At 35.8% G+C, this 26517-nt stretch overlaps 2 protein-coding genes across 5 annotated transcripts in view; one reads left to right on the forward strand and one right to left on the reverse strand.

Annotated features, from left to right (window-relative positions):
- On the forward strand, window positions 1-24432 carry CLEC1A (C-type lectin domain family 1 member A). 4 transcript variants are annotated; one of them, XR_013364322.1, is made up of 7 exons: window positions 1-315; window positions 10544-10642; window positions 12187-12363; window positions 14067-14218; window positions 16388-16506; window positions 18043-19111; window positions 21844-24432. XR_013364322.1 is itself a non-coding variant. In XM_077871099.1 (6 exons), the coding sequence occupies exons 1-6, from the start codon at window positions 201-203 to the stop codon at window positions 18191-18193; spliced, it is 813 nt and encodes a 270-aa protein (XP_077727225.1). In that variant the 5' UTR covers window positions 1-200; the 3' UTR covers window positions 18194-19972. The 4 variants fall into 4 exon arrangements, 1 of the variants encoding a protein (XP_077727225.1); XR_013364323.1 differs by having other exon boundaries at window positions 22884-24432; XR_013364324.1 differs by lacking the exon at window positions 21844-24432 and having other exon boundaries at window positions 18043-18284; window positions 18945-19972.
- Window positions 20467-26517, reverse strand: part of CLEC9A (C-type lectin domain containing 9A) — a 19471-nt gene continuing 13420 nt past the window's right edge. Inside the window, exons 4-6 of the mRNA XM_077871104.1 lie at window positions 26016-26167; window positions 24474-24595; window positions 20467-23821 (exon numbers count right to left, since the gene is read on the reverse strand). Of these exons, the coding sequence (XP_077727230.1) occupies window positions 23689-23821; window positions 24474-24595; window positions 26016-26167 (407 nt within the window). The 3' untranslated portion in view covers window positions 20467-23688. The remainder of the gene's footprint in view (window positions 23822-24473; window positions 24596-26015; window positions 26168-26517) is intronic.

Raw genomic sequence — 26517 nt, forward strand, 5'->3', positions numbered from 1 at the left:
CCTTCAGAGTACAAGTTCCCAGGAGAGGGGCTGGGCCTCTCCAGGCAGGAACTGGAATCAGAGGCTCCCCCTGCTACTCGCTGGGAGCGAAGAACATTAGGAATGACTTTCAACGCCATAGTTCCTGTACTGTCTCACAGTAGCCACGCAGCTTGGGGACAATCAAACTGCTGCTTAGCCTCACCTCAGCAGGAATCCAGATGCAGGCCAAGTACAGCAGCACGAGGGATATGCTGGATGCTGATGGGGACACCATCATGAGTGTGCAATCTCGAGCCTCTTCTACAACCCAGCAGCCAGAGCTCAGGCACACAGGTACTCTGTCTCTGGGAGTCCAAATTGGTCGGACTCTTGAGCAATCTGTGAGATAAACTATCTTTCTGAAGAATGTGCGAAGTGAGGGAAAGAGAAAGTGTTTTCATGACTTACATTTATGTGTAGCTGTGGACTTCGCACAACTCATGTGCCTGTGTATGAACATCTGAAAATTTAAACTCAGTATATACACAGATGTTTGTTTTTTCTAAGATTCAATTGCTGGCACAGTGGTTTTCTTTTCACTAGCTTTGAATTTATAGCTTTGGAGGAAGGTTTCTAAGCAGACACATCAGCTCTGGTATTTTGTTGTCAGAATTCTGCATCTTAAAGTTGCAAGGCCTTAGGAGAGTCATATTAGGCTTTATCATCTGTGAAATGAGGGAAGGATTAAAGTAAACACTTTTTAAGTGTCCCTTTAGCTCTAAAATTCTGTGATTTGATGATCTAAATAGTGGTCTCAGCTGCAATTATATCCCACCCCACTCCCTTTTATTATTTTTCAGTCCATAGAAGAGAGAATTCCCATATATAGAGAAAGATCTTATTTCCTGGGAAACTCAGCATATATATGTAAAACATAACTTATTAACCTTATACTCCAACCATTTATAAGAAAAGTGTTTGATATATATGTGTTTAGAATAATTCCAGGTACATAATTCTCGGTATATACATGTTTACTATCAGTTATATTTTATAAGTAAAGAAACCGAGGCCCCAAAATACTTGAGTAACTAGTCCAATATCAGTTTGTAAGCGGCACACCTGGTATTAGAACCTAGTCCTGTCTGTGTTCCACTGTGAGGTTTTTCCATTAAAACTCAAGTGACAGGGGATCCCTGGGTGGCTCGGCTGCCTTTGGCCCAGGGCCCGATCCTGGAGTCCCGGGATCGAGTCCCGCGTCGGGCTCCCGGCATGGAGCCTGCTTTTCCCTCTGCCTGTGTCTCTGCCTCTCTCTCTCTCTCTCTCCCCCTATGTCTATCATAAATAAATAAATCTAAAAAAAATAATAATAACATTAAAACTCAAGTGACATTTCTGCCTTACATTGACTGAGTTGCCCAGGAAATAAGATCCTTCTCCATGTATATGAATTCTCTCGTCTAGGGACTGAAAAATATATTTTTAGTACTATGTCAGAGGTGAATTCCTAGAAATAAAAGTATAAGTTGCAAGCTAAGTAACAAATTGAATATATTTTTAAAATATTTTATTTACTTATCTATTTATTTATGAGAAAGAGAAAGAGAGCACAAGCTGGGGGAGAGGCAGAGGGAGAAGCAGACATCTCGCCAAGCAGAGAGTTCAACATGAGGCTCCATCCCACGACTCTGAGATCATGACCTGAGCCAAAAGCAGATGCTTAATCAACTGAGTCACTCAGGCCGTCCACAAATTAAATATTTTTATAATTCAATTCAAATATCTCTCTTATAAGGTGGTTAGAGTAAAAGGTTGATAAGTCCTTGGCATATTGCAGACACACCAGAAATGTGCATTACCTTTCAATATTTCATTCCTCGTGAATTCTTAAGTGTTCTGTGTCAGTTGGCATCATAGAGATGCCTGTTCAGTGACTGTATGTCCTTTCTCTTTTGACCACATTCAGGTGTTCTTCACCTGTATAAATCTGGGCACATATCTTTTCATTGTTCTCTTCCACTTCTTTATCACATAGCTTTTAGGTTTTCTTCATTTTCCCCTGTTAAACCTTTCCATTCCCATTCTATTCATTGAATGATCACCACCTGAGACTCACTGATATGATTTTATTTTATTTTTTGCTTTTTCCTAAACTATGTACTCAGTTGTAAGAAGATACTGGAGATTTCCAGCTTCCTTGATGTGAAGCAAAATGACAATTTTGGGATATCAGTTTCTGTAGGCACCAGATACGTGTAATAAGATATGTTTTCCTCCAGCAAATCCTGTGAAGAATCAGCTCTCAGGGCTGTGGTTTTAAGTGGCTTGTGTATAACTTCATATTTCACCTTTGACTAGAGCCAGGAACTCTCACAAGGATTGGTGATTAGCATAATAAGGAACAGGGTGTACAAATAAGTTCTACTGAGCTCAAGGGTGGAGAAGTAGGTGGGGCAGGATAAAACACTTGCTGAAAGATCTGGCAATCTTTCCATAAGAAGTCAAAACTGAAGAAACAGTAGGAGTAGAGGTTACAAAGAAGTGTCTTGAAGGCCAGCCTCTGAAAATAGTTATCTTCCCTTACACGTATGATACCTTGTTTTTATCTTGTAATAATGCAAATATGTAGAGGAATGCCACAGAAGTTTAATTATTTTTTAGGAAAATGATTTGATATAATTTTGCTGTTTAAAATAACTGAGCAAAAATCACTGCAGGAATATTTTGGCAATGCATAGGATTTAAATTCAACATAATATTGTTGAATAACTTATAATAACCTCATGAATGGAAATTTTTTTTTCTTTAGAATTAGTAAAAACAAATTATGTACACTCATTTGTCTTCTAGATTTTCATTTTTTAAATATAAAAGTTATGTTCATCTTTAAAAATGCTAAACAATTTAGAAGATAAAAGGAAAAGTGAATGACTATGTCCTCATACCTAATTCTGTATTTTTGGAGAACTATAAGCAATGTGTTTTGGCGGGGGTGTAGAATTGGAGAGAGAGGAAGCTGGCAAGAAGGAAGTATGGGAAGTTATGAAGGGCCTATTATGTTATACTCAGGTATTTTGATTCTAATTCAGTAAAATTAACTCATGTAGGGATTTAAGCAGGGAGTAACATAATGACTTTTGTGTTTTTAGAAGACCATCTAGGCTGTAATGAGGAGGATGAGTTGAAGGAGTAGGAAACTGGATGAGCTAATAGCTAGGTATTTTACATTAGTCTAAGCATGAGATTAGAGGAATCTGAACTGAAGTAGTATAGGAATGAAGAGGAGGAATCAGATGCCAAGGAGGTGGAGTTGATATTTTGGTAAGAATTACACTTTCTGAGAATGAGCAAGATCACTGAAGATGACAGTGTAAAACAAAAAGACAAAAAACCCCAAAGGAATAGAGTACCTAGGAGAGAATCTACCAAATGAAGGGAAGGATGAGTGAGAGATTCCAAGAAAAGCTACAAAGAATGATTGGTAGTGATAGAAGCCGACCAGGAGAGAGAGACATTAAGGAAGCCAAGAAATAATAACTTCATGAGAAACAGAAAAATCAATGATAATAAATGGTGAATTTTAAAAATAATAAACAGTAAATACTGCAGAAATTTCAAGTAAAAGAAAGGCTAAAAACAATTTTTTGTTTTAGCAATAAGGAGAAAATGGATTATTGGTAATTCTTAATAGCAAGGGTTTGAAAGGAACATAGTCAAATAGGAAAATAAATAATTTGTCATTTTCTTTTTTAAAAAAATCTCTCTTTGAGGAACCAGCTATAAAAAGAAAATATAAAGTGTTAAATCTGAGGTAGAATGAGTTTTTGTGAGCGCATTTTAGATTATTTCTTTCTTTATTTGACACAGAGAGAGCTAGAGCATAAGAGAGGGAGAGGGAGAAGCAGGCTTCCTGCGGAGCAGAGAGCCTAATATGAGACTCAATCCTAGGACCTTGGGATCATGACCTGAGCCGAAGGCAGATGCTTAACCAACTGAGCCACCCAGGTATACCTAAAATTATTATTATTATTATTTTTAAAGATTTTATTTATTTATTCATGAAAGTCACAGAGAGAGAGAGAGAGAGAGAGAGAGAGGCAGAGACACAGTCTCCATGCAGGGAGCCCAATGTGGGACTTGACCCCAGGTCTCCAGGATCACACCCTGGGCCGAAGGCAGCACTAAACTGCTGAGCCACCGGGGCTGCCCAAATTATTTTTTAAGATGTGAGATTCTAACTCAATTGAAAAGAAGTGCAGCAAGAGCATGTCACAGTAATAATGTACTAGGGAGACAGAGAATAAAATCACTGATAGGCTAAAATTTCTACTGAAGACTAAATACAGACCTATCAAAAGAATATGAAAATCTATTTGGGTTTACAAAAAAAATTAAAACCTTTTAATGATAAATTCAAGTTCTATTTTTCTCTACCTATATTAATTATAATATTCTCAAATTTTTCTAGCTTCATTTCCCCAACTAAAGCATTAACTCTTCTTTGAAGTGTCATGGCATAAATCACATCTAATTGATTCAACAAATCTTTAATGTATGCCTACTTAATATCAAGTGGTACTGCAGGCATAGGAGATCCTTCTCTTTTATTGAAGTATATAGTTGACACGAGATGTTAAATTAGTTTCAGACGTGCAACATAGTGATTTGACACCACAGGTGTAGCTACCATCTATCACCATACAGCGCTATTACAATACCATCCATTATATTTCCTATGCTGTACCTTCTATCCCTGACTTATTCATTCCATGGCTTGAAACCTATACCTCCTACTACCCTTCATTCATTTTGTCCATCCTCCCACCTGCTCCCTCTCTTGCAATCATCCATTTGCCTTCTGTATTTATGGGAAGATCCTACTTTTAGGTGTTTGGAGAAATGGAAGAAATAATTTGAATTAGTTCTAAGAAAATGCATTTAATGTTATTGAATATATGTAGGAGACCAAGAAGCAAGTAGAGATGAATAAGTTACCGACTGTGTTTTACTCATGTGGGTATCTTTGAATGAAATGACATTCGCTCTTGTCGGTAAGCCGGAGTCCAAGTTTTTCAGGCAGAGCAAGATGGGCACTAGTTATCAGGCCTATATGTACAGAGATAAAGGTAGATAGGTAGGAGCTAGCTTGGTGCAATGTATTTATTGGTAAAATTAAGAAAGACAAGAGTTCAGAGGGAAAAAATGAGGTGCGAATTTAGAACAGGATAAGATCATTTGGTGAATCATTAGCAGATGATTCAAACACAATGGCAAGGTAGATTATTGGCGGAAAGAATGGTTAGCCATCAAAGGAAGGGGTATAGAGGGGGCCTGTGGGCAGATGAGGCTAAAAAGTGGGACTTAATCCTACTATGCAGGCTCTTTTATAGCATGCTAAGAAACATTTTTTCCTTAAGGAAGAAATTAAATTTACACCCTAGAAAGTTCACCTTGGGGATAGAGTGGAGAATGTATAATTGTAGGTGGCTATTCCTGAGATATTTCACAATAAAGAAGTGAAAAGTAGTAAGCAGTTAAAACACCAGAGTCTTTCTACAATTTCATAAGGAACTGGCATGTAAGGGCAAATATTAATGTGGGATTTGTTGGGAGGATGGGAAAATTATTTAAAATATTCAGATCTGGAAGGACAGAATTAGTACTTCTGGCTCCATCATTTACCAGGTGTGCAAACCAAAGGAGACTAAGCAACTCCTAGGTACAGTAGTTTTCAAAAATCCAAACAAAAGTGAAAAATAGGGCTCTCTTAAATATTTTTTGGATGAACCCAATGAAACACTACTGCATCCATAACACTCAGGAGTTGTTATCAGGATCTGTGTGTCCTTGGGTAAGCTCAGCCCCCTAAGACTTGGTTAACTACCTGTAAAATGGTGATCATAGTAGTATCTATTCATGGGGTGTTGTAAGATATGAGATAATGCATATAAATCATTTATCTTAGTAACTCAAGGAGTGTTAGCAATTGTTATTAATAGTCATGTTATTTTTGAATCTTTCATAAATGAAACTCCTTAATTGGAATATAAAATTGACTCACCTAAATTTTACTCTTTTTCTCTCTCTCTACATATATATTTGACTACATACCTATATTTTCACGAACACCAGAAAATACCCTCAACTCATGGAACCTTGAATATTCTCCCATGAGATTTATTATGTGCCATAAGTGAGGATCACGGAAATAAAGAGAAGTTGCTAAACAGACAACATTAAAAAATTTAAAATATATCCCAAAGTCAGATATGCAATCTGCAATATCTCATGATTAAAAAATATTAAAAGTAATTTCCGAAATATTATGAACTTCATCACCAGTCTAGTCCTGATTTGTCTGTGAGTTCTGGTCAAGAGGAAAAATACAAAGTGTGGTGTTAAGCATGACAGTTTAATCCTGGTTCTGCCCCTAGTTTTTGATGTGGCTTTCTGCAAATTATTTAAATTTTCTTGCTTTTCCAGCTTTTATTATGCTTTCTATTTCAAAGTCATACTAACAGACCACGTCTGGTAATACATGCTTCATTTCTCATAGGCCCTGGGAATGGAAGTCTATAAAATTTCCTCTCTCTGATGCCTGATGAAGACTAACTGCTCGTGTATGACAACTCTTCATCTACAAAGTTTCTTATTCTTACAAAGGAATTTGTGTTCAAAACTTAACCTTAGCACTGTAGCCTTTTATAGAATAGTTATAGTAAAAGGATACAGGAATTTTTTTTCTATATATATCTTATTATTCCTAAGGATGTTTATATCATTCCTTGCCCTGTCCACACCTTTTTCTAAACATGCCTCAGGAGACAGCATAGGGGTTCTCTTCTAAACACTAAAACCACAATAAAGCCAAGCCAAACTGAAGCACCTCCCAGGCAGCTTATTTTTTCTTATTTTAGGGTGGGGATGGTCCCTAGAGAGAGACCTCATTATGATCAAGGCACTTGGAATAAAGCTCAGGGATATTAAATCTATAGTTAAAAAATAGTATCATCATCAACAAAAAAGAAAAGACGTGAAACATTTTTGGGGGGTTTTGTAGCTTCAGATATAGAATTTAGTGATTCATCACTGCCATACAACACAACACAATGCTCATTATTTCAAGTGCCCTCCTTAATCCCTAACACCTACTTAACCCATTCCCCCTCCTACCTCTCCTAGAGCAATCCTCAATTTGTTCTCTGTTTTTTTCTTTCTTCTTCTTTTTTTTTTTTTTAAATGAAACTTTCAACTTCATAGTCTTTCCAACATAGAAGCTGGATTTCCTAGGAAATGACCATATCTGCTATAGAAATTCCTTAGGGTTGTGTTTTTCTGGGTTTTGAGATAGAAAGAGATTGTGAATATTGAGAGAGGGAGGCAGGGAGGGAAAAAAAGGAAGAAGGGAGGAAGGGAGAGAGAGAAGAGAGTCAAAATAGAAAAATTTCCAAATGACCAGGGAAAGATGATTCACTAGAATGGAATTTTTAAAACTTTGTTTCTTAGCAGAAGATATCGTATACTTTTTTCATCTCCTGTCCTAGAGATAACCTTAGGAAGGATAATGTATTTATTCTTTACATGGATAGAATTATTATTAAATAATATTCTAATTCCTTAAATCTGTACCCTCACTTCACAGTAAGGTTTTACGATTATTCTTTTTGATTCTCTGGGCAGAAGATCAGCACTTCTCTTGCCCCAGTATTACACAAGGAAAAGCAGGTTTCTTAAGGGATAATTTGGTTGATTTCTACAGTTGTTCTTTTTCTTTTTCCTCTTATTATTTATAACTTTGGGAAGGGAAATATCAATTATAAAAACGAACAATATTTTAAAAATAGTTTATGCCTGGGGCACCTGGGTGGCTCAGTTGGGTAAGTGCCCAACTCTTGGTTTCTGCTCAGGTCATGATCTCAGAGTCATGAAATCATGCCCTGTTTCCAGCTCTGCTCAGCACAGAGTCTGCTAGAGATTTTTCTCTCCCCTCTGCCCTAAAGAGAGGATTTGTTCTCTCTTTCAAATAAATAAATAAATAAATAAATAAATAAATAAAATCTTAAAAAATAGTTTATGCCTTTCAGATGTGTAATAATATAAATAGGTTTCCGCAGGAGTAGATAGGCATATAACAGATATTTATATATAGGCAACACACTCATTCATTCAACATTAATTGAGTTTTTTTCATCTGATGTTCTAGGTGCTAGAATTGATATTCTTCTAGTGACTAAGCAGACTATAATAATTAAGACAGCTATAAACCAAAAGAAATGAATAAGATATATAATATATTTGATAGTAATAAGATATATGGAGAAAAATAAAGCCATCTTGGTGGTTGGTCCACATATGCACTTGTACTTCTGGAATCTAGAGCCATCCACCTACTTAAGTTTCTTGGGCTATACAGAACTCTCAGGAGACTGGGGATTTAGAAGGGATGTTCAGCTTAAGCTATATTCTTGTTCTTTTCTGTGCTTCTGATTTGAGATACTCTTAAGTATCCTTGAGAAACCAACAGTTTCCAGGAAAAATTTAGACCAAACCATATAGGTCAGCTAATTGAAGGGAGAAAGCAAATCTCTCCAATATCTGTTCATGGTTCAGAATCTTACACAAGTCAGTGAATAGAGACCAGTATGGTTAGAAGATGAATTTAGTTGAGTCCCCCTTCTGCTGTCGGAAATACTGCTGAAAGATCAAAAGATTTTTATAAAAATCAACAGTTTAGATAATCCTCTGTGCCTCTGTAAAAATTATATAATTTAAGTAATATTAACTTTTCACAATTTCATTCTTCATTCATATCTGCATTCAAATATGTATTTGGCCCTCATGTGCCAGGCACTACTTTCAGTACTGGAAATATACTGGTGAACAAGACAGACAAGATCACTGTTTTCATGGAATGTACCTTCAAGGAGGGGGAGGATAGAGATGAAAAGAAACAAATGAAAGCCATGAAAATATTAATAATCTTATTTTTACAAAACATATGTAGTGGCTTATATATTAGAAATGAACTCATGGAGCACTCCCAAGGATGGACATTTAAATGGAAAACTGAGTAGCAGAGTGTAACCTACCAACAACTGCTCTGAGGATTAATTAATGCAGGGCAGAGGCAGAGCTAATGGAAAGGTACTAGGACTGGAACAAGCTTGTTTGTTTCAAGGATAAACAGAGGCCACTGTGTGTAGAGCATTTGAGTGAGGGGAGAATAGTTCAAAAAAAGGATGAAAGAACTAGGTAGGGTCCAGAAGAAAAAGACTCATAGAATTTTAAGTGCAAAAAAAGCTATTTGAAGTTTTTAAATTGAGAAATAATCAAATTTTAATTTTGTTAAAGAGAGAAATCTGAGTCTCCATGAAAAGTGGTTTGAATTTTATTCTATCTTTAATGCAATCCACTGAAAGTTTTTAACGGTGATGATTATTAAGAGAAATTAAGATTCAAATTTTAAAATTTATCAATCTCAATGTCTCCATGATTTTTCCTTATTTTCCTGCTGGATTGTAAATTCCAAAGGATAGTAATCACATTCTCCGTTTCCATACTACCTTTCCCACTTATCATTCCCCATTGGGAAATAATATGTAACACAAATCTCTATACCTAGAATACATTATGTAGAGGACTTTGCTAAAGAGGAGATGAATTTATATGTCTTTAATCTTTTTGTTTTAGAACATGACTTCAATTCCCAAGGAAGTAAAACGCAGGTCTTGGAGACATCAAAATTTTTTTTAGGGTGTTGCTCTCCTTTGTTTCATTTTAATCACAATGCTAGATGCAACAAGTACCTGAGAGGATGAGGGTGGAAGGTTCTCCCTTTCCTCATTGTCATTTAGATTGACAGCTAAACGCACTAGGTGATGGGTTCATTGTTGACTCAGTAGAGCCTCCGCAATTAGCACAAGGCAAACTCGTGGGGGTGTGGCATTTATTATTTAACTTCAAAATTGAGATAGCTTAATTCCACCCTTGAGAAATTGATGATCATGTCTCTCTATAATCCATTTTTGCTGAGATATAAATCAAATGAGTGAATAAAATCCTCACAAAAGAGGAACTTTCAACAAAGAAATCCCAAAAAAAGGAAACAGTAAAATGATCATTTCTCTTTACTGACATGCAATTTTCTTACTGACAGCACATACGGAACTCATTGGGGAGGTGTTTTGCAAAGCTAACAACGAACTCATTTCACCTCTTTGATGATGTGAAAAATTGTTCCCCGTTCAGGGATTTCCACGTCTTTTATAACTTAAATTTTGACAAAAAGATGGTTATGCAAGCAACTTTATAAAGATAAGCGCAATGCATAACTTGATTCCATGTGAAGTAGAACTGAGGCTTGTGGGGCTCCGGCAATGGGCAGGGCTTGTGAGGGAATACGGCTGTGGAAGTGAGGATGGCCATTGGACCTTTTGATAGTGCTTCTGAGGCCAGAGGGAGTGTTATCTAGCCCCTGGTTGCTGTTGTTCTTTCCCAGAACCAGGTCTTCTGGCTTACTGGTGGCATAGATCCAAGAGAAAGAAAAAAAGTGAAATCTTGCCTTTTCCTTTGTTCCCTGCAGGGCACCGGTCTCCCTCTTCAGTCTGGCGTCCAGTGGCCCTGACCTTGCTGTCTTTGTGTTTGGTGCTGCTGATTGGCCTGTTAGCCCTGGGGCTTGTGTGTAAGTCTGCACTCTGACTTGGGGGAGAATTCTGGTTCTAAGGTGTATCTAGGATGAAGAATATTTGTTACGGATTTTTTAAACTTTAATTCTGGAGCCTGTGAATAATTCAATGTACCTTATTCTAAAGCACTCATTGAAATGAGTAGTGAAAGAAGCATTAAAATACAGCAATCACTTGCCAGCTAGACTTTTACATTGTGTTTGAGATAGGCAGGTTTTGTCTGTTTGTTTACATGTTGGTATTTAAAATCAGCAATTTTTTTGAGGAGGGCAGAGGGAAGGTCTATGGTGAGGGAGTGGCATGGGGTGTGGGAGAGAATCTTAAGCAAGTTCCATGTTAATCGCACTAGGCTGTCCATCTGAAGACTCTGAGATCCTGACCTAAGCTGAAATCAAGAGTCAGATGCTCAAAGGACTGAGACCCTAAAATCAGCAATTTTTATGAATGCATGATTTAGCCCTCTTTCATTCTACAAAAGAGTACAGGAAATGGTTTTTGCTCTTAGTATGCATGACCCAGCAGCTCATACAAAGGGAAGAGATTTCATTTATATCTACTCCCTCAATATAAGAACAGATTAGGTCCTTAATTTCTACAGTATTTTTCCAAAAAGTCCAGGAAATAATAGAATCATTTTGCAAAATCTTGTGAAAACCAAACAAGGAAAAATGCATGTGAAAAAGTCTTTAAATTTCACACCAGTAAAGACAAGTTCAAAAACTAAAAAAAGGAAGTGGGTGGATTTGCCTCATGGCATTGACACTCTACAGTAATATTGCCTGAGCAGGTGAAAAAGGTGGCTTAAGGTAAAAGGTTACATTGAAGAGCAGGTCAAACATTTGTTTTCTCTAGGAAATGTTAGAAATTTTCCTTTGTTATTATAATTTTTTAATTAAAAAATATATTTCTTAGTGTTTCTACCATGGCCCCCCAATTTTTACTTCATTTTGATATAAATTGTTTTATAACCACCATTTTTATGGTACATAAAGCAACTATAAAGCAACTTTCATGAAGGATTTCTCAACTTAGATTTAGAAATCTGGAATTTAAACCTAAATGTTGAAATTTTCCAGTCAAGTGATATTAAGGAAATTGCTTGTTCTCACTGAGCCAAATTGGAAGCTATAAAACCATGGAAATGATAATATGACTATTTTAATGAATGAATAACAATATATAGTACATTGTCAATAATATGTTAATAGATCAATGGATTTGTGGTTTTAGGTTAAGCAGCAGTTTAAGAGCGCACACAAAATATTTATTGAGCAGTAAATATGGTTAAGGAATTTAGTCCTGAAGTTAGAAAGCATTACTATGATTCTACATATTCCGATAAAAAGACAGATGTAAAACATTAATTTGCCTGAGACAATGCAATTTACTATGTGCTACAGTTGAAACTTGAACACAGACAATATGAAATCTCAGAGTATGAGATCTTAAACAATATGAGGTTTTGTCTTCTCTATATGTGAAAAGTAGAAAGACAAATGAAGAAATCAGCTGTCCAGTCTGACTTGGTAACCTGGGTTAGTTTTTCAGATCTACCAGCTTTCCAATACTCAGCAAGACAGCATTTCTCACAAGGAAGAAAGATTGGGGAATCTCTCCCGACAGCTGCAATCCCTCCAAACCAAGAACAGGAAGCTTGCAGAAATCCTGCAGCGTGTGGCTGAAAAACTGTGTCGTGAACTCTATAACAAAAGTGGAGGTGAGTCGTGTGTGATCACCTCTTTCTGCCCTCTGGCTAGCTGTCATTGTAGAGCTGACTTTCCCATCTGTGTGCCTGGGCATCACATGTCATTTAGTTAGTTGTCTGGCAAACTTCATGAAGAATTTGGACACTTAGGTCATCCCCAGTTATTGGAATTGTTTAGTTCGGATATGTCTGTGTTGTAATACATAAAAAGATTCTTCAAATTCAGACATTTTAAATAATAAAAACAACTAACTGCAAATAACCAAAATAACACCTCAAGTGAATAAAATACAGGGTTATTTCTCAATTTATCTTGGCACATAAAGACCTAACAGTAGTATACATTTCATAATGTGTTCATAAATCTTTTCCCCTTAAGAAGTTAATGAGCTCATAACTATAGTTCTCACATTTTAAGAATCATACAGGGATCAGGTTAAAAATGCTCCAGGGGGAGATGAACCATGCTTTGGTAACCACAGCTGGACAAGGCTGAAAACATCATCTCATTCCTGTGCCTTTTCCTCCCGTCGGTTTTGGGTTTCATAATGTCTAACTCTATTCAAGTTAGCCTTTCTCTTCTGTTCTGGTCATCTTGCATGGAGAGGAAGCAACATTCATTCTAAGTTGCCATTTTTTATTTTTCTTTCCAGGACTTTAAATTAGGATAAAGTCTTCCTCTTCCACTTCCCACACTAACCAGACAGCCAGATTGTGTGGTTACCCAGTAAAATAACACCCGCAGGCACACTTCCACTTCTCTAAGTGATTCTTTTCCACATGACTAGTGATCTCACTTGTTACAATTTTCTTTCTTTTCTTTTTTTTTAATTTATTGAGGAATAATTGACGCATGGAGTTGTATATATTTAAAGTGTACAACGCGATGATTTGATATACCCATACATTATACAGTGATTATACACTGGATTGTTTTTAAAATATAGACATTTTTATGAAATGATTGAGTTCCCATCTGACCATAAGGGACTTGATAACAAGTCACAAATCTCAAAGGCCCAATGCTGTGTATCCTCATCAGTATAAAGACCATGGCTCTCAGGGACTAGTTCCTATACTTACAGCCTCTATTCATGTAGTCTACCTCACCCTTCACCTGTGCACTTATTTCTCTGACTTTGGTGCCCATCTTAATTTCTGACACATGGAAATTTACCATTCTAAATCATACTTTACTTAGCATTTATGTCTTTTTTTTCTCAAATTTTATTTACTTGTCTTTAGAATGAGAAAAGAGTCCATATCTTATTGGTATACATATACTGCATTTTAAAAATCCTTTGCAATTATATAAGAAGATTTTGATGAAGAAAATTGTGGAAGCTTCAATTGTTTTTTAAAGAAAAGACATAATGAGTTTTTGAACATATGAAAGTTCTTTATGAAATTGAATATGCTCTGTGTGCTGAATTATATAGGGCAAGAAACAAGGAAGTTCCAATCATTCATTGCTAGATTCCAAATTCCGTGAAAGCTGTAGTGTCTGCTTTAACTTTCACCATATACTCAGTACCAATTAGTTTCTGGCATATAGAGTGTTTAGTAAACATTTGTAGTTATCATTTGTGGGCAATTAAATATCTAAGAGAAAGGAAATTGATTCTTTTTTGAGTCATCAAGTACCATATAATTTCAGGAGAGGAAAGATCGCACACCTGGATAAAAAATAACACTAAAATTGGTTTCTTTCCAAGAAAACAGATGCAGCCCTTGTCCAGAAGAATGGAAGTGGCATGGGGACAAATGCTACCGGTTCTATAGAGAAAGCAAGAGTTGGCAAGGCTGTGAATATTTCTGCATTGCTGAGAACGCGACCATGCTGAAGATAAACACACAAGAAGTGTTGGTAAGATGCTGATCAGTGTTTGAATTTTTCTCAAAAAGAGATTCTTAAAAGACCTGTACAAAAGAGTCAAAGGAGTCAATGTCCCTAGACTTTTGTACTTACTGCAATCAAGACCTAAGCCTTATTCTTATTGTTTTGAGTGATTCCCTGAGGTACGTACGTAAAAGGAGTTCTCCTCACTACAAAAGGCGTTCTCCTCTCCATACCTTAGAAACATGAGAGGAAACTCTCCAAAATCCCCATCAGTCAGAAATGAAAAAAAAAAAAAAAATTCCCTAATTTCTTACCTCTTTTAGTTTGGGAAAGAAGGGCCCAATACTGAGGTAATGTCAGAAAGATGAAAATAACATTTCCTATTCTTCCATTATAAAAGGACAAGTTTTTAATTGAAAAAATTTAATTAAATCATTACTATAACCTGCAAATAAACATATTGTCCTTCAGAAGTTTAAACCTAACATAGACTAGTCGAGGCAAATGTGAAAGTAAAATTATAAATTGGCATGTATTAAGTATACGTAATTAAGATAAACTTCTAAAATCATGTCATTGTTCTCACCCTTTTAAAAAATATTTATTATTCCTTTGAATTTAATCTCTTAAGCAGTGTAACTGTTATTTATTTATCATTGTTTTAGCAGAAGTCTTGGCACAAAGTAGTTTATCAATAAGGGATTATTTAATCGAAGTAAGTGCCCAACTCACTATGTAAATTCTTAACATCCTTCTAGTTACTCTTAATTCCTACCCACTTTTCTGAAATCTGTGATGAATGCAACTCTGCAATATTTCTCATCTACTAAAATAACATTCTTTATACTTTCTTAATGGCTCAATTTAGGCAGAAAAGGAGGTAATTTATTTAAGACAATGTGTCCCTACCATAAGCCCACCTAGTTTTTCTTATTCTCTTTGTTTCCTCCACTTTTAGCGTAAAAGAGGACTCAGATATATAACTGAATTGTATTACATATAATGGTAGGAAATATTGTGAAAGTTATACAGTGGTTTTGTCTCATGCACTTCAAAGATTTGTATATATTTAAGTAATTTTCATATGATTTATTTTTAAAAACTTTTAATTTGAAGTGTCTACCATACAATTGGAAATATTTTCAACTATACTTTTTTTTGATATACCTACTAGATGACTGTTGCTTAGTGATAGTTTCATATCTATTTCCAATAATCTTTTATTGAACCATATGTCATATGTCATTAATTATCTAAAGGGTTGAGGACATAAAACAAAGTATGTATCCTTAAGGAACTCATAGTATAATGGAAAGGAAGGACATTAAAATTGATAATTATAATAAATTTAAATAATTTCTATGTTAAAGGGTAAGGCTGGATAGAAGGAAGAAGGTAACTTAAAAAATATTCAATATAGAGGGGTGCTTGGATGGCTCAGTCTGTTAAGCATTCGACTCTTGATTTCAGCTCAGGTCATGATCTCAGGGTCATGAGATCAAGACCCAAGTCAGGCACTCCCCTGAGCATGGAGTCTGCTTGTCCCTCTCCCTCTGTTGCTCCCCTCACATTGAATAAATAAATAAAATCTTTTAAAAAATTCAGGATAGATATATATGAGTATAAATGTATATATGAATACTATACAAAACTATAAATGCACACACACATATATATATATGAAAAATTTCCCTTTCTCCCTTTCTTTTTCTGAGACATAAATCATCTTTCCAAATTTTCTCTTACCTCTTTTTACATTAAAGTATAATTCATTATTCTTTCCCCCTTTCTGGCCAGTCCCTTTTGCATATGTTTATAAAGAATACTTTCCCCATTTTTACCCTCTTCTTTCCATATTCTTCCATTCACCCCATGAGTAAATCTGCCCCCATGTTTTTAATATAAATCTTAGTGTTTACTCTGTGACTTGAAAATAATGGGTTATTTATATATTTTGATTGATGTGATTTTGGTTTTAGAATATCAGTATATCTTCCATACTTACAAGATAAATTCTTTAACTTGGACAAACTGACCTCCGCACACACACTTTTTCTCTCAAGTGTACTATGACCTATATGGGGCAGGACTCATGTGTTGTTCTCAAAGTAAAAGTGCTGGCTGGCCCTACACATCTCTGTGTATATATAGTATAACATCTCTAAAGCTAAAGATCTTCTTGTGTGCCTTTCACAGGACTTTGCCATGCCTCAGAGCTACTCTGAGTTTTTCTACTCTTATTGGACAGGGCTATCCCGCAACGGCAGTGGCAAGGCCTGGCTGTGGATGGATGGAGCCTCTTACTCTTCTGAACTGTAAGCCTTCAGAACATTTGATGAGAAAGGCATTTAACAGAGAGCTTTCACTTGAGGGACTGAGTTCAGCAATTTGCTTCAATAAGCATTAATCAAACATCTGCTTTGTATTGGATACTGTGTTTATAAGAGGATGTACAAAGGTGTATAAAAATAAAACACAGTGCTTGCTTTTGAATGGCTTGTGAACCAGTGAAGGAGACATACAAAATGTTAGTAAAATAGTAGGGGCAGTTCTCTGTCTGGGTGCTTTCAGAGTTTTTATTTCAGGGTCTGAAGTCCTTTAGAGCATTAGTAATTAAGTGTCTGGGCTCTGCTGAGGGAGGATGACAGAGACAGAGATAACGAGAGAGAGAGAAGAAGGAAGAAGAAGAGGAGGAGGAGAAAGATGAGGGAAGAGAGGTTTTATGGATGAATAAACTGAAACTTAGATCGGGATGATAACTGACCTAAGACCACATAACTTCACAACTTATCAATACCCAGAGGTAATATAAGACCTCAGATTTCAGGACACCTGGGTGGCTCAGTGGTTGAGCATCTGCTTTTGGCTCAGGGAGTGATCCCGGGGTCCTGGGATTGAGTTTATATCAGGCTTCCCACAGGGAGCCGGATTCTCCCGCTGCCTATGTCTCTGCCTCTCTCTGTGTGTCTCCCATGAATCAATAGATAAAATCTAAAAACAAAAAACAAAAAACAAAAACAAACCTCAGATTTCTTGGCTTTCTGAGCAGTATGATAGGGCACACATTTTTCAGAATATAGTTTCTGAGGGACCCTGGGGTGGTGTAGGCAGTTAAGCATCCAACTTATGTGAGCGTTTACTTATCTGAGCACTAGATAAGATTGTATGTGATATCTTTTCAAATAGCTAAATGTATACTTAAATATATTACAATTTGAAGCCATGTTTGGCCAGATACCTTTCTTCCCTATATATCATACGGGATTTATTATCCCAGCAGATGCGACATTCTTAATGTAATCCTTTTTATTTTATATTTAATTTTTTTTAATTTTTATTTATTTATGATAGTCACACACAGAGAGAGAGAAAGAGGCAGAGACACAGGCAGAGGGAGAAGCAGGCTCCATGCACCGAGAGCCCGACGTGGGATTCGATCCCGGGTCTCCAGGATCGCGCCCTGGGCCAAAGGCAGGCGCCAAACCGCTGCGCCACCCAGGGATCCCCTATTTTATATTTAATTAAACTGAATCACAGAGAAAGTAGATGACCTTTCAAATGATGGCAAATCATATGATAAATTTATATTATAGCATGCATCTTAGTTTTAGTTAGAAACAATTTTTGTTGTTTTAGATGAACTGATGCTTGCTTCTAGGGAAAAGTATGGACATTAAGGGGTTGAAAAGGAAGAACGTGGTGACCCCATCTCTCCAGTAAATTCATTCTGCATATCTATTCTATAATTTTATCAATCTAGGAGTACTCCCAATGTACTTTCTGGATATTTAACATTTCATTTTAGAAGTTACCAGTGATCTGATTAAACTTTCTTTTTTTTTTTCTTTAAGGTTTGAGATTATAATAGATTTTACCAGTCTGAGAAACAGGGACTGTGTGACCATCCTCAATGGAAAAGCTTTCTCAAAGGACTGCAAAGAGTTGAGGCGGTGTGCATGTGAAAGAAGGGCGGCCACAGTGAAGCCTGAGAGCCTCCATTAGTTTCCCTGCACCATTACATGGAAGTGATTGACTCTCCCATCATAATTACAATATCAAGCTCTCTTCAGGGAGATTGAAGATCAGAACAGAAGTTAGTCTATTTATGTGTACCTGTACTAGTTTGGTTTCAGTTCCTATCTTCTCTCATATGATCCATGTTTATACAAAAATTGAGCAAAAATGTTGAGCCAAGCAAAGTCAATGCAAAGGATATTTAAGCCATTGGAAGATGGGAGAAAAATAGGAAAGGCAATTTTTCTGACTGGTGGAGGAAGGATTTTCATGTTTCTTATTCAGGATCACCAGCATTTCTGAACTTCATGCATATATTTACCAGTCACAGAGAAGTCCTATCTATGTACCAACCAGTCCCAGAATCTCATAAAGTTGTCATCCATCTTCTTGACTCAGAGATAACTTTCCAGTGTTTTTCCTTCTTAGCATCTAATATCATCTCCCTATTTCCATGTCTTCCTTCATATTGAAGGAAGTGAGAAACTTACTGAAATAGAGGAAATAAATGTGTGTGACATCCTTTGTGGCTCAGTCAGTTTAGCATCTGACTCTTGATTTCAGCTCAGGTCATGATCTTAGAGTCCTGGAATTGAGCCCTGCATTGAGCTTTCTGCTGAGTGGAGCCTGCTTAAGATTCTATCTATCCCCTCCTCTATCCACCTTCCTCCAACTCACAACCTCAATCTCTCTCTCTCTTTCTCTCAAAGAAACTCCAATGATTGTGTCCTGTCTCTAGGAATTTCTTCCAGGAAAGAAATATTCTCAGCTCAGTTCCATATCCAAATTACTGTCCTCGATGCTCCTTCAGAAAGACTGAAGACGAGAGCAAAAGTCAGTCTCTTCATGAAGGTCTATAATAAGTTTCAGCTCCTATTCCATCTGATTCATGTTTATGCCTTCCAGGTACTAAAGATTTAATAATAATAATAATAAATGTAAATAATGTGAAATGTGTGTGATTTGAGAATAGATTCTGGGAAAATTTCTGTGTAGAGATGTTCTTCAAAAGGCAAGTTTGTCATCAGCACATACCGAAAGATGAGTAAATAAAATTTTAATAGGATGAGTTATCCAATCAGGTCATGGAAAGTGGAAGAGAGACTGTGATACCTGCGCACATCACTGGCTCCTTTTTATAGGTACCTCCTTTCTCAGGATACCCATATGCACAGTCATCACAGGGGGCACTCACTGCAAATAACACCATCACAACCAGTGACTTTGTTGATTTATAGAGAAATCAATTTTAGAGGTTTAATGCTAGTGATGATAATCTACCATAAACCTTTATTTTTCAGCAATGAAAACTAGGGTGCTTCAGTTTTATTTTCAGAAAACATCCATCACATGGTGAAATGACATTAAATTAGCAAACATGATAAAGAGAACATTTCTGTATTCATTTTCATAAGACTGCATTATGTAGCAATCACTGCTTGTGGATTTCTTCCTTATGAATTTTCCTTTCAATTTTCTGTTGATTAATTATGAAATTTCTTCAGTGTTGAACAAATTTTGTGTTGATTTATTGTGTCATGCAAAAAAGAATTGTGGTCATAAAATGAGAGTTTTAGGTCCCATAATCTGATCTATTATTGGGCAAATCACTTTACTTCATGAAGCTTATTTCATTAAGTATAAAGTGGAAATGTTTATAATTTTCTCATGGTGCTATTGTTAGCTGAAATGAAGCAAATATGAAATTAGTTTTATAATCCAAATTGAAATATATAATGTAAAAATATTAAAAATACGTAAAATAAAGGATTTAGTAATTTTTTTTTTATATAGAGGAGCACACACAAACATAAATAACCCTTTTTGGAGACCTGTATTCTTCAGTTAATTATAGAAAGTCACTTACATTGGGAAGCTGTGGATATTGTCAAATATTTTCTATGATGAGAGCAGATATTTAATGAATGCAGTTTATATAATAAGCATGTAACAAGAAAGGTGGATTAGGACTTCAGCTAAGAAATTAAGTGTAATTTAAGTCTTGTTACTACAGGAAGAAAATGTGGTTCACATAAGCAAAGTCAAATGACTTTGTGGACTAGGTTGTAAATAGGGACAAGGCACATTTGTTGACTCCTGGCAACCTATATAACTGCAGTCTAGTTCAGGTTTGGATGACAAGTTTCTCTTTAAATGCCATTGCTTTAAAGAGTCTAGGTGCCAGGAGAGTGGATGTTGTATAGTATTTAAAGTATTCCCACAAATCTGCCACCTGAGGAAGTGTCACTTTAGATAGTGAAGAGGAAAAAAATAGCATTTATTTGACATTTTTGCTATTCTTGACCTTATTTCTCTCCATCTTTACCCTCAATCCCATCATCTGTATAACAAAACTCACAACACTAATTACAATATGAGCAAATATCTCAAGGTGCAGAAGAATAGTATGGCACATTTTCTCCACAAACTTTTTTAAATTTAAGAATAGGAAATAATCATGACGTGATTTGCTGAAAATATTTTTCCATGGAGAATCAGAGAGTAGCGTCCCATGAATTAATTTTTGGCTTGAGAAGAATTTTTCTCTTCCAGGCTCTTGTGTGTTTAGGTAATTCTGAAGAAATTTCAGGAAAAGTCAAATGAGGCTTTCCTGGTAGATCGGAGTTCCCTACGGTACACAGTGAGCTATTTCTTTTCCTGAGGATACTGAACCAGCTCTTAAAACTTATCAACAGGAAACAGGTCATGAGTTCTTTAATAGCAGGAAGAGTGTGAAGAATAAGGGGAGCTTTTTCTTTGGGGACAGAAGCAATTATGAAATAAGTGGAAGAGTCTAGCAGATTGCCTCAGTTTTGGCCTTAATATTGAGGGGTCAAATACTTTGCAAAGGAATTCTTGTCCTTTTTGAAGAATACAAAAAAATCATAATCTGATTTAAAGCATACATTTTTACAAGGTTCATTGGATGAATAAATTTTTAGGATCTAGTAATTTTATTATTCTATCACTAATACTATTCTAATTTGTTTTCTTTTTTACACACTTAATGCACTTTGGCCATAGCATATAACACAGCTTCTTTACATTTGTAGAATAGATTTTTCTGTTTCCTTCCCACCCCCTTTTTTAAAAGTTAACTTTGATCTCAATGAGATGGATCTAAGATATCCAATTAATTCTTAGTGAGACCAAGATCTAAAACATGTTAGCCCAGTGCCAAGGCCCAAACTCTTACCAGCGCCTGGAAAAAGACCCTGATAGTTTGGACCCAAGTAACTTGTAAGAAAAAAATCTTCCATCCATATTCGCTATATGAAAAGCAGCATTGCCACTGAGGAAATTTGTAGGAGTTTATGCCAGCTGCGCTGTTGATAAGATTCTGACTTGAGAATACTGCATCATATATTGCTGGGATGACATCAGCCAAAGGATGTTTGCCTTTTGCTTCATTGTACTTTTTCTTAAAAGAGTTATTAAATGCTTCCTATCCTTTCTCTAAACATACTCCCATGACAATGCTCTGAAGGATCTTGAAGACAAACAGTTTCTACTACTAAAAATTTTTATTGTTTCTCCTTCATTCCAAGTTATTATATTCAGCTGCCAGCTGTCAGCTGTGAAAGCCAAACACAAGACTCAACTTATACTGTGTTTTCTGTGCTATTTTCTTTTCCTAGGTTCAGCAGAAAATTAGAGAAGAATCCCTTTTACTGAAAGGTCCACCATTTCAACTCCAGGTCAAGGATGAATTAAAAAAGAAAAAAGAAAAGAAAAAAAGAATTTTTTTTTTAAATTTATGATAGTCACACACACACACACACACAGAGAGAGAGAGAGAGAGAGAGAGAGAGAGAGGCAGAGACATAGGCAGAGAGAGAAGCAGGCTCCATACACCAGGAGCCTGACGTGGGATTCGATCCCAGGTCTCCAGGATCGCGCCCTGGGCCAAAGGCAGGCGCTAAACCACTGCGCCACCCAGGGATCCCGAAAAAAAAAAAAGAATTTAAAAAGAAAAAGAAAAAAAATCATGCCTTTCCCTTCCATAAAGGACCTTAGCCTTTAGAGGTCACCCTTTACAATAGACTTCTAGGTTCATTTAAATGATTTCCACTGCCTCAGTGAATTAGGTTTTATTTTACTTTATTTTAACAGTATCCTTATTGTAAAGAAAGATGAGAATCTAATGTAGCTTAACTACTCCTTGTGAAAAATGAGATTACTTAAAATTATATTGAATTTAGCTGCTATTTGATGAGAATTTACTGTGTAGTAAGTTATTCTAAGGATGGTAAGTGGTAGAAAAGTAATACAGTAATAATTAGTGATTTTTTCCTTCCTATAAATTGCAAGACACTTTCGTATCTCCTATCTCTTGGGAGCAAGCTAATCTATGTCCAAGGAGCCTGCTGACCTAGGATATAGATCATCTTTGGATTTGTCTGAGGAGATTCATTAACTTTAAAACAGATACTCTGTCCTGACAGCTGCTAACATTTCACATATAAACTTTATCTTCTCAATATTCCTATAATATGAGTAGGGAAAAGAGTCATTTTTATCTGGATTACACAAATAAGGTTGATGCCTAGAGATGACTGGTGATTTACTCCAGATAATGGTATTGATAAGGTGTCAAACTCTAGGAAAGGCACTAACATACATTCATAATTTAATCTTCAAATAATAATTTGACATAAGTCCTATAATTATTTTACAGTGAAGAAATTGGAGAACAGGAGATGCACTTGAAAGTGCCTGAGTGTTACTTCTTCAAAAAAGGCATCCAGATGGCCAACAGACACCTGAAAGGATGCTCAACACCACTTATCGTCAGGGAAATGTAACCGAACCACAGTGAGATATCCCCTCATACCTGTCAGAATGGCTAAAATAAAAAACTCAAGAAACAACAAGCATTAGTGAGGATGTGGAGAAAAAGGAATCCCTGTGTGTATTATTGTTGGAAAGGCACACTAGTGCAGCCATGTGGAAAACAGTATAGCTGCCTGTCTTCCTTTTAATTTGAAAATCCATCTCTTTGTCCTACCATCCTACTGGTTTAAAAGAGAAAATGCATAGAAATCTGGCAGGTAGAGACTTTAAATAAAAGGCCACATTTATTTATTTGTTTATTTGTTTAAAAAAATGGCTAGAAATGTATCATCTCCCCAGTGGCTTATAGATTTTTGAGTGGAGTTTATAGTCACTATAGGCTATAAAATTTAAAAAGTACAAAGAAATTATTTTTCTTCATTTTGTTCTCCCCTTTCAGGATTTTGTCCTCTATAGGCTATAAATTGATTTTATTCTTGGCAAATTAAACAATATCAAATAAAGGCCTGGAAAGTATTGAAGAAAACTACCAAGTGTAAATGTAGAGATAGGTTTTGAGTCCCAGGTAGTGAGTTTAGTAGCCCACACATAAGTTTACTTCTGCACTTGCTCTTAGAATTTTGTGGCAGGTTTTCCAATGGCCTATTCAACATACTATCATAATAGATCTCTTCAAGTACAATTTTTTTTCAGTTAGAGGATCTCAATGCATACTTCTCACAGATAAAATATTTCCAAATGCTGCAGTTAGCAGAAGAAAGGAACTTGTCCTTTAGATATCCACAGAGCTGGTTAGTTGATTGCAATGTCTGTACTGGCGACCTGGAGAAGCAAGTCAGTGGATTTGACGTTAGGGTAACTGGTGAGAGGTGGGTAGCTTTTATGTTTTGCTTTGTTTTAATATGGTACCCTCCTGTAGCACTCTCTTTCTTCAGTAATAGAACTGTTTTCTCTCAATAAAAAATATGTTAACATAATATCAAAAAACCTTATAAAAACAAATACACAAAAATAAGCTGTAATGTAGGATCTCTTTCCTGACTCTTAATTCTCAGAATACTAAAGCACCTAATCCTGTTCACCAATCTTCCTAGTTCTATCTAAAAAAATTAATAGGGAAAAATAAATCAAAGTAAAAAGCTTAACAGGGAAATCTCTTAATAGTTCCTATAACTTTTTTCTCCTAGCATTCTCTAGCCATTAAATGATATACGTGAAAATTATATTGTTCATTCAGCATCTCAAATTTTGTTGTGAATGTGCTAGAGCATCATGGCAGCAGGACCGAAAGGAGGAAGATTTGGAAACCATGAAGCTACTCTTAAATTACCTCAGTTTTGATTCCAATCAAAAGCCTGTGGAATGATCATGCTGGCTATGTCTTCTGGAGAATATTTGAGGTGTAAAATAAAATGAACTTTGGAATCCCCTCATGTTCCTAATTTTTCTTGTCACATTTCCCTCAGACACTTACAGGTCAGGGGAGGGAGAGGAACCATCTTGCCAAAGCCAAGGTTTGCTGAGTCCGTCTTGAGACAGTCCCACCCAGTAATCAAAGCCACTTTTGACCTTCTTCAGGCTGCCAGTGATAAAGTCCTAGAAGAAACAAGACCTCAACAGTGAGCTGAGGGGAAAACAATAAACTATCATGAAATACAAAGTTTGGCATTTTGCCTAGACAGACATTAATGGGGACTTGAGAGCTAAAGAATAGGAGAAAGGGTTTTATTTATTTATTTCTTAAAGATTTTATTTATTTAAATTTATTTATTTATTTATGAGAGACACAGAGTGAGAGGTAGAGACACAAGCAGAGGGAGAAGCAGGCTCCCTGCAGGGAGCCCAATGCAGGACTCGATCCCAGGACCCCAGGGATCATGCCCTGAGCCAAAGGCAAATGCTCAACCACCGAGCCACCCAGGTGTCTCAAGAGGGAGGGTTTTAAAGAAGGAATATATCTTATATATTTTTTTTTATTGCCATATGATAGATGGTGTGTTAAGGACTATGGGGAAAATAGGTGTCTGGTATTAAAATAAACCTAACAGATCCAGAGTTGGGCAGATAATATATGTCAAAACAGGATGTTATACTGAACCTTCATTACCAGGAAAAATAAAAATATCCTTGACATCATAGACCATGTAGATCACTCTTTCCCAGTATTCTTCAATATGAGAAATAGTTTGGGAGATTCCAGAGGCAACTTAACTACAGGCATATTTTGTCAGAAAAAAACATTTAACTTTTGTCACCAAATTTGCACAGAATAGTGTAAACCTATCATTGCTATAAGTCCAAGTTGCCTTAGTTTATTTACTCCATATCTTTAACATATCCTTAAATTGTTCTCTCATTATTTTTGGAAAAATGAACTTTAACTAATTATTGAGTATAACAAGTGTACATTTTAATAAGGTCAGAAATGTGTAACTGTATTCTACTTCATACATATTTATGGGTAAAAATGATTTCAGGAAAGCACCGTTTGTTAGGATATTAGTAAACTAAGCTTAATGTCAACTAAACATTTCATTTAGCAAATGCTTATTTTTATAGACCTCGCCATTTCATTACACCATCTCCCTTTTTATACTGCTTTCTCTTTTAATTACAAAATTGCTATTGGCTGTTTACTTCCCTACATCATTGAAAATAACAAATTTGTAACAAATATACAATTATAATGGATGTATATCTAGGGATGGATTAACAAGTGACAAAAGGATATTTCCTTTATTCCCTCTCCTTTCTGATAAACAAAGGACATATCACTAACATATTCCCCTGGATTTCTGGATCACGTCTTGGTTTTCTTGTTGTTATTGTTTGTTCAATTAAAAGGAAAACAAACCTCGGTCATTCCTACTTTGTCTCTTTTAAACCCTTATTATATACAATAAATATACTACTGTTATAAAATATTAAGAAATCCTATCTAATTAGAATCAGTCCTTTCTTTTAATCGGTATCAGGGTATTTTCAGAATGATATGAAACTATGAGATGGTGTTTACCATTTCTTCTTTGCTGTCTATTTGTAGAAGATTAGAGCCCTCCTTCAAACAGTCCTCCTTACTGGTGTGCCAAATTTTCCAGTTTTCAAAGACATGGTAACAACTTTTTCCATTCTGAATCCAGTTGTCAGGACAAGGGCTGCAGTTGTGGGCTTTGAATATAAACATTTTACTTTGTTAAAGTTATTATAATAATATCAGCAGCACATTTCCTCAAAAGAAACCCTTGTCTCACCCCCAGCGAAGCTGAACATTGCAACCAAATGGTTCAGATGAGGCAATACTTACCACAATAAGAATTATATAATTATTTCCAAATGCACTAGGTCTGTAAGAATTAGTTTAAGACAGAATTAATTTCAGAATATTTTCCCCAAACTGTTCCTTTTCTATAATAGTGGAACTGATTACTCTATTTTTATAACTCTTCATCTTTTTAAGTTTACAACACATATAGTCTTTATTGTTAGCTTATTGTTCCATATCTGTAAATCTTACTGGC

The sequence above is a fragment of the Canis aureus genome, chromosome 25, assembly GCF_053574225.1.
Source record: "Canis aureus isolate CA01 chromosome 25, VMU_Caureus_v.1.0, whole genome shotgun sequence".
In the NCBI taxonomy this organism is placed as follows: Eukaryota; Metazoa; Chordata; class Mammalia; order Carnivora; family Canidae; genus Canis; species Canis aureus.

What these genes read in the sequence shown, in the direction of transcription:
- CLEC1A (XM_077871099.1), top strand. Translation starts at nt 201, where the DNA reads ATGCAGGCCAAGTACAGCAGCACGAGGGATATGCTGGATGCTGATGGG. An exon ending in ACTCTATAACAAAAGTGGAG is followed by an intron (nt 12,364 to 14,066) that starts GTGAGTCGTGTG and finishes TTTCTTTCCAAG; the next exon opens with AAAACAGATGCAGCCCTTGT. An exon ending in TAAACACACAAGAAGTGTTG is followed by an intron (nt 14,219 to 16,387) that starts GTAAGATGCTGA and finishes TGCCTTTCACAG; the next exon opens with GACTTTGCCATGCCTCAGAG.